The 8,643-nt window shown below is 47.3% G+C and overlaps 1 protein-coding gene across 5 annotated transcripts in view; it reads right to left on the bottom strand.

Moving 5' to 3' along the window:
* The window catches only part of DENND2D (DENN domain containing 2D), a 26,304-nt gene extending 18,052 nt beyond the window's left edge, over positions 1-8,252 (bottom strand). The window contains exon 1 of one of the 5 annotated variants that reach the window (XM_040626911.1): positions 7,975-8,252. In XM_040626911.1, coding sequence (XP_040482845.1) covers positions 7,975-8,059 — 85 coding nt within the window. In that variant the 5' untranslated portion in view covers positions 8,060-8,252. Of the gene's footprint in view, positions 1-534; positions 749-7,974 lie in introns of those variants that run through there. The other 4 variants (XM_040626908.1, XM_040626910.1, XM_040626909.1 and 1 more) reach the window with 4 other exon arrangements.
* Positions 8,253-8,643: the final 391 nt, after the last annotated feature.

Genomic DNA, 8,643 nt, shown 5'->3' with positions numbered 1-8,643 from the left:
GGGGGGGGGGGGGGTAGAGGAGGGTGGTGGAGGGTGTCGGAAGCTGGGGGAGGCGTGCCCTGTCTGGTTGGCACACTCTAAAGCAGCAGCAGAGCAGGTCTGTCCCAGGTCTGTCCCACGCTCTCCCTGGCCCCGCCGCCCTCAGTTGGGGGTGGTCACGTCGGGGAGCCGAATTTCTACCGAGCCCAGCGGCGGGGCGGGGCGGGGCTGAGGCGGGGGCTCCGGGAGGGCGCCTCAAGCACACTGCGGTTGCACCGCAAGCTTCCTGGCTGGAAGGACACGTGGCCCCGGGGCCCCACAACGGCTTCCTTTGGCCGGCCGCCTCCCCCTCGCCCCCCCAAGGACCTCGCCACTCCTCTGACCTCCTACCCCGCCGCCACCTGGCCCCGTCCCCTGCACCTGCGCCCCCTCCCCGGCTCACCTGGCGCCGGGCCTGCGCTCCTAGTGGCCCTCGGACTGGCTCCGGAGCCGCCCCCCGCGCCGCGCTCCCCCGGCCCCCGCCCCGCCGCCCCCGCGCCCCGGCCCCACACTGACCCCCGCGGCCGCGCTTCAGTCTCAGGCTGGCTCGGAGGCGGCGGCCGAGCCCGTCCATGGCCCGGCGAGTGCCCGGTGCCCGTCCCGGGTCCGCACCGGCCCCGCCTCCGAAGCTCGCCCTTCGCGGGCCCGGCACTTTCGCTTTCACGCGGCGGGGAGGCCGAGGGCACAGGCCCGGGACGAGGCGGCGCACCTTCCGGACTGCGGGCCAACCCCCGGCGCACCTGGGCGGGCCGACTCTGCCCTCGGCCCCCCGGCGGGGTGGCGTGGGGTGACAGAGGGCGCTCGACGCGCGTCCGGGAGGGGGCGGCGCCACCGCGCTCCCACCCTCCGTGGGGCGCCCGGGGAAGATTGACTTGCCGAAGTCCGCAGTGCCCAAGCGCGCGGGTGCGACGCGGTCACGCCCTACCTCCGCGGCACCGGCTGGGAGTGCCCTGTGGACATCGGTGCCTCTTCCAGGTGGCTCCGGACTTACCTCAGAGGGCACAGAGCTCTGAGTCAGCACACCCTTCCACCTTTCATCGCTTCCCACCCCGCAACCGCTTTAGCCTCTGCCCATTTCTAGACCTTTTTGCCTTCTGTGTCCTTGCACCCACAGGGCACGTGTCCCTCGCTCTTTTCCCGGTTTCACTTCCCTAAGACCCAGCAAGCCAACGGCTGCCCTTTGGGCTCCCAGGGAGGGACAGGAGAAGCGCTTAGAGTTCTGACCCTGCATTCCCTCCAGAGTGTTCTGGGGCAAATCCTCGACGTGGGGGTCATTCCTGCCCTGCCACCCTGCAGAGATGGGAAAGCTAAGGAACAGAAAGCTCTTTGTAGACTCTTTTGTAATACAACTGTAAGGATGAAGAAGGTGGTGGTGTGATGGCGATGATAATGATGATGATGTCAGCCGCAACTGTCCACCCTGGTGCTCTAATCCCAAATCCCCCCACAGCCTTTCAGCTCCTACTCCGCGCTTCTTATATTCATTGGCTTCCAAACACACAGAGGCTTCAAGCTTTAGTTGTCAGGGGTGAATATTTGCATCTGATAAGCCCCACTTGCTTCTGGGCCATCTACAGGGCTCCCGTCTCCCTCCCAGACCTGCATCTGTAGGGTAGGAAGGGTGGAGGGTGTGCAGAGTGGATCTGAAGTGTCTCCATTCACAGAGATTTTAGCCTCGATTTCCGTGAGGGAGGCAGAGGGCAGAAGACACAGCCAGAAATATGTCTGGGATCTACAGAAATGACCCTCAGACCTACAGCTCCTTTCCCTCTCCCATGAATGGCCTCCAGGTACCTCTTCTGTCGCAGACAGGGTGAGTGAGCAAGAGTAGAGAATGCAGCCCTGGTATTACACTGTCTAGTCTTTGCCAGGAGGTTCTAAAAGTTGTCTGTACTCTGGGCCTGTGCAATTTTGTACTTAATTACACGGTCTGTTTCTGTTCCCTATTCTCTGTGTGTTACACCCTCACGCAAGGACACATCTCTTCCCCAAGCATCTTCTCTTGGCTGCCCTGGTGTCTTGTGCTTCTCTGTGTAAGTATAGTGGTTGTTCACGAGCAACCTGTCCGGTTGGTTGAGTACGATTGTGCCTTAATTTTCCCAACCTATTTTACGGTGGTGCCAACCAAACTCCTTCCTTCCTTTAGACATAGATGAAGCGATATGTGCACACGCACACTAAAAAGATATGCATGAATGTTCGTGGAAATCCTATCTGAAATAGCCTCGAACTGGAAATAATCTCGAATGTCCCAAAACAGTGAAATGGATGGAGTGCACATTCTTACAAGGGAGTACTATACAGCAGGGAAAAGGTGACTAAACCCTGCCGCCCGCAACATGATGACATCACACAAACATGACTTTGAGCCAAAGAACTGGACACAAAAGAGCACATAATGTAAATTTCCATCTACACAAAGTTCAAAGCAAGCAGAACTAATATATGGTATGAGAAGCCAGGATGATGGTAGATTTATGGAGGAAGGAGGAAGTAATGACTGGAAGAACACCGTAGGGCTTCTGGGGTGCTGGGAATGTCCTAATTCTTTACCTGGTGGCAGATACATAGATGTGCTCACTATGCGATCATTCTTTGCATTGTACACGTCTATGTATTTTTCTATATGTATATGAGTTTGATTTAATTTTATTCATTTTTAAAAAAAATATTTTATTTATTTGAGAGAGAGTGTGTGTGTGTGAACTAGAGGGAGAGGGAGAGAGAATCTGAAGCAGACCCTGAGCTAAGTGCGGGACCTGATCCCACCACCTGGAGATGATGACCTGAGCTGAAACCAAGAGTTGGCTGTTCAACTGACTGAGCCACCCAGGTGCCCCTGTATGAGTTTAATTTTAAAGCATTTTAAAAAATACTCATTAGGACCTTAGGGTGACATAAATGGAGATATAAGCCAGTTGAGAATGAGGAAGTACAGATAACACCAGGAAAGTTAACTGTTGCTAGGTTAGAGGGACATATGGGTCTGAATGGTGGATTAAAATGGGAAAGATTAGAAGGTATTTATAAGCCCAGGGATGGGAACAGCAGGGACGAGATGTAAAGTATGAGAGTGGCAGGTGGATCAAGGTCTGAAAGGAGGGGAGAAGGCATAGGTACCAGACTGGCTTCAAAAGGGAAAAGAGAACTTTATTTGAAAGGGGAATAAAGGAGATGACAATGGGTATGGATGCTGATTGATTTGTAGATGAGGAAGTGGGAAGTGACAGGATAGAATAAGTCTCAGTTTCTGCTAAGAGAAAAGGTTTTTTCCCCTTCTTTGCTTCCTGTAGATGCCATGCCCCACATCATTCTGCAGGCTATTCTCCCAGAGTCTGGTGATGGAGGAGAAGAAAATGACATGAGCCTTTCTTTCTTGACGGTCTTGAAAGGAAGCTCCCAAGTGAGTTTTACTCAGGGAGGTAGCGTGGCAGAACGGACTGACATTGGACTCAGCCCTTACTTGCCCTGTAGCCTGAGGTTGGCATTCCCCTAAGCCTCACTTGCCTCTAAGATAATAAAGTCACTTTCCAGGGGGGTTGCGAGCACTAGAAAGCACACATTGCAATCTGAACGTCCAAACCTCACATATCACTTTAATGCCCCAAATCACCGTAGTCTCTCTTTTCGTTGCTGAAGTACTGTCTTTTTTTATTAATATTTTTTATTATATTGTGTTAGTCACTATACAGTACACCCCTAGTTTTTGATGTAAAGTTCGATGATTCATTAGTTGCATATAACACCCAGTGCACCATGCAATACGTGCCCTCCTTACTACCCATCACCAGCCTATCCCATTCCCCCACCCTCTGACGCCCTCAGTTTGTTTCCCAGAGTCCATAGTCTCTCATGGTTCATTCCCCCTTCTGTTTACCCCCCCGGCCCCCGCCTTGAAGTACTGTCTTTTACCAGGCTCCTGTTTCCAGGTATTCCTGAGAAACCCTTAAGAAGTGTTTCTATGCTCTACAGACCAATTCTGGTAGTGGCTTGTCATCATCATAGGGATCCAAACTGCTACCCTCTCCTTCCGCAGTTATGCCCGTTTGCTTCAAGACAGACTGCTACTGCTCTCCTCTGTGCCATTTTGCTCAACCTGGAGATTGATCCTATCTCCAGTTCCGTACAGTGATTGCTAAGATCAGGAAAGAAGGTTTGTTAGGACTTTGTTGAAGGTTTAGCGATATGAGAAGGATATTGCCAAAGAGGGAATTTAAAACCCAAGTATCACTACTCTTGGGGTCTGCAGCGGGGTCCTCTCCTGGATACTTCTCTGTCTGCCCTCACACCCACCCCCATGCTCCAGGGGCCAGCTGACCTGACTGCAGTGGAAATGCTCTGGAGTCCAGCCCTGCCTCCATATCCACATGGTCTAGAATGATTGAAGGTGACAGTATTTATTACCTTCGGGGAGAATGCAGACCCATACACAGGATGTGAGCTTGCCCTTTGGCACAAAGACACCAGAGCAACAACAAAATAAAACACCATTCCAAAGGAGGAGCTCTCTGGTACAGAATAACATTATCATTAGTCCTGTACAATTCCTCTTCATAGGTTGAGGTGAACAGAAGCTCAACTATCTAGCCTTCAAGCCATCTTGGAGTTTTGGCTTCTGATGGCCTGTGATAAATGACTTGGGCAATAACCCATACATCCACCAGGAAAAAGCCCTGGTGGCCATGATTTGTAAAGGACATCTGAATAATGGAAACAAAGATGACCTTTTAGATTACAGCAAAGAGCTTCTGGAGCCAACCGTTCTCAAATCTCTCTTTTAGACAAGAATCCGGGCTCTCTATTTGCATAACCTTGATCAAACCTTGACCCTCCCCCATGTAAATCAGATCCTCCTGCTACAGCCTCAATTCACACCATTTCCTTTGTTTCTGTAAAACCACTTATAACAATTTGTAGTTAAACATATATTTCTGAGATTATTCAACAACTACTCTCTCCTTTTCTAGAATTTTCCCCGAGGCATCAATTGTGTCTTTTTGGCTTAACTCTGTGTCCCAGGAGCATACAAGGTAATCAGTAAATATTTGAGTGAATAAATGAATGGATAAATCAAAGGATAGTCTGCCCTAAACTTCCATCTCTAAGGAGACAGGAAATTATTGAAATGTTTTTGTTCTTCTGGGTTCTACTCATGGCAAACGCTTAGGTTGCTTAACACCCGTTCTGCCTTTTATCTTTGCTGGCAGTCTTTGGCCAGAGTTGTATCACGTGGGCGGAATCTGATCATAGAAGTCCCAGTCTCCTTTCCTGAGGTTCATTTATAGGGGGCATACGACTCAGCTCTGACTAGTAAGGAGATATCTATTCTAGTCAAGGGGCGATCTGCTGGGGATGTCTAGTACAGGTTTCTCTAGAAGGGATGGTATTTTTCTGCCCGTGGACATCACTGGGTTTGGACACAGAAGAGGCTGAGATGAAGCCAGCACATGCACAGAACGAGGCCAACATGCTCTCAGAGTAAGGGGGCAGGTGCCAGGTGTGGCTGGCAGGACCCTGCAGCTGCCTCAACTCTGCACTTCTCGTTACACGAGGTACTAGTTCTCCTGATGAAGGCAGTGAGCTTTATAAATAATCTTACGTAGCATCGAACACAAATGCACACGCGTGTAATATACAAAAAACAAAACTTACGCAGGACAATACCACTCCTACTCTGTGCAAGGTATTTCTCCTTTTTTTCTTCCATTCTATTATTGCATTTTTCAAAAAAACATAATTGAGTGGGGTGCCTGGGTGGCACAGTCAGTTAAGTGTCCAGCTCTTGATTTCAGCTCAGGTCATGATCTCAGGGTGGTGGGATCATTGAGCCCCACATCAGTCTCCTCACTCAGCAGGGAATCTGCTTCAGATTCTCTCTCTCCCTCTCTTTCTACCCGCCCCCACACACTCTCTCTCTAAAATAAATATATAAGTTTTTAAAAAATTAAAAGACATAATTGAGACACCTTAAAATGATTACACCACCCCAAAATTGTGTGTGACCTGTTTAAAAAATTGGGTGGTTTTCTGGTACTTTTCTCCAAATTCTGGAGTCAGACTATCTAAGTGGGTATCTCAGCTCTGCCAGTTATTAATTTTGTTAAATTGGACATGTTTCTTAAACTCTCTGTGATTCAGTTTTTTCCTATCTGGTGGGAATAAGAATGGTACCTACTTCCTAGGGTTGTTTTAAAGATTTAATGAGTTAATACATGTAAAGCACTTGGAATGGGGAGCGATTAGGAGGTCTGAACAGAAAACTGACATGATCTCACGAAGATGAATAATGTATGGTCTCTGTCCTTACAGAGTTTCCATTCCTGTGGGAAAGATATTTTAATGCAGAAGTACCAGGATTAAGAGAAACACACAGCAATCTAGGGACATGAAGGACAAACGTGCATTCTAGCCCAAGAAATAAAGTCTAATCTCCAGGAGGTGGGACTGCGAGATAAAATGAAATCAGAAATTTCTATTTATTTAAAAAATGTAATACACAAATTTTTAGAGAAATTTCAGGTATATGAAAATTGAAATGAAAGTATAGTGCAGAGAATTCCCGTATATTCCGTCACCTTCACCCTCACACAGTTTTCCCCATTATTAACATCTTGCCTTTGTGTATATGTTTGTTACAATTGATAAGCCAATATCGATACACTATTTTTAAGTGAAGTCCATAGTGTACTTTGGAGTTCACTGCTTGTCCCGTGCATTCTGTGGATCTGGCAAATGTCTAGTAACATGTATTCATCATTACAGTATCAGATGGAATGGTTTCATTGTCCTAAAAATTCCCTGAGCTGCACCTATCCATTCTGCCTTCCCTCCCTTGAAATCCCGGGCCACCACTGATCCTTGTATTGTCTCCAGAGTTTTCCTTTTCCAGAATTTCATAGAATTGGAATCATACAGTGTGTAGACTTTTCAGATTGGCTTCTTTCACTTAGCAATGTCTACTTACTTTTTAAGAAACCTTTCTAGATACAGAATACATTCAGAAGAAAAAGAAATAGAATTTGAGAGTATCTTTTTGGCACTATTCAGGGCTCTGAGCAACCGATAGGCAGAACCGATTTTCTTATAAGCAACTGCTTAATAGTATTCGTTGAACGAATATGAATACATTCCCAGCAGTATGACTATAACATTAACACACACACAACACGTATTCGTTGAACTAAACTATAATCCTAATCCTTTGATTACGTTTAGGAATTTCCCAGTTCTCCCTGGCCACTCATTTAAGAGGAACAGACAACTCTCATGGATTGAACTCTTTCTATGTGCAGGCACTACGCTAAGCATTTTATAAACATTACTTCAATCAGCTTTACTAATAATCCTTTGAGCTAGGTATTACTATCCCTGCTTTATAGATGAAAAAACAGGCTCAGAGATGTTAAGAAACTAGCCCAAAGTCACAAAGCAGGGAGAGTGCACCTTTCATTCACATTCAGATGAGAACCTTATCTTTAGGTTCTTGGGGGCCGGGGTGTGGTGTGGGGCACTGCTGATGAGTATACCAGCAGTTGCTATGGAATCTTCTGTGGAAGTCCAGTACTCAAAGCCTTCTATGATGCCCTCAAACAGATATCCTGTGTGATTATGTCAGGCCAGTCTGTTCACTGCTCCCAAAATGCCATACTTCCCACACTGAGGGATTCCCCAAACTACATATGAGTGTTGTTGGTTTTGTTTTGTTTTGTTTTGTTGTCATTGTTGTTTCATACATGGGACAGAGGCTCATCATAATAGGTATCACAGCTGCTGGGAGTCCTGAGATGTACATGACACCTCCAGAGATAAGGCAGATGCATCGTTCTGTAATGCTGGAGAAATGAGCCCACCATTCACCATTGTAGGAGGAAGGAACGGGACTCAAAGATCAGGGAGGGCTTGTAATTCATAAAAGATCATTAGACATTTCCACCTACACTTAGAAATGAGACATACCTGATTTTCTCCGCTTCCAGCTGCTGATCCAATAAACACAATCTCTCCAAGCAGGTGGACAAGTCTTGCAAATCAAGCCTACCATCCTGCTAAATGTGGTAAGCAGACAGAACGTAACCGAAGCAGCATCGCAAAGACAAATGACTTTCCCTGAATGAGCACAATTTATGAAGGCACTGATCCTGTGTTCATTCCTTTATTGTCTCGCCGCTTCTCTGTACAATTTTCCAGAACTGCATAATGTTCTCATCTGACCAACTTAAAAACCACCTCAGTGTCATGACAGCAGTAACTGACATTTTAGAGTCAGGGTTTGGTCTGAGACTCTGGATGGGGAAACAAGGCTTGCACAATAATTCCAAGATCATTCTAGATGAGCCCTGCCCTAATAAGCTGAACCCTTCTTAGAGTCAGAAAGTCTTCTCAATCCTATGCCTTTCTCAGAATATAGTGCATCTTCTATCACTATTTTGATTTTTTGAATGGTAACCCTTTATAACCCTTTTACCAAGATGTCTTCCACATGAATTTTAATTGACTAATTTGAAACCCAACTCTTCTCCTTGTCTGAATCGCAGTGAAATATTTCTACTGCCTGCTTGAATTCCACACCCTCTTCGTCCCCCTGCATCTCACTTGTCTCATTAACCACCATATTCTGGTCATTTA

The sequence above is a fragment of the Ursus maritimus genome, unplaced genomic scaffold, assembly GCF_017311325.1.
Source record: "Ursus maritimus isolate PB19 unplaced genomic scaffold, ASM1731132v1 scaffold_12, whole genome shotgun sequence".
Classification (NCBI taxonomy): domain Eukaryota; kingdom Metazoa; phylum Chordata; class Mammalia; order Carnivora; family Ursidae; genus Ursus; species Ursus maritimus.
The sequence above is the reverse complement of the archived record's forward strand: the minus strand, read 5'-3'. Positions and strand labels throughout refer to the sequence as shown.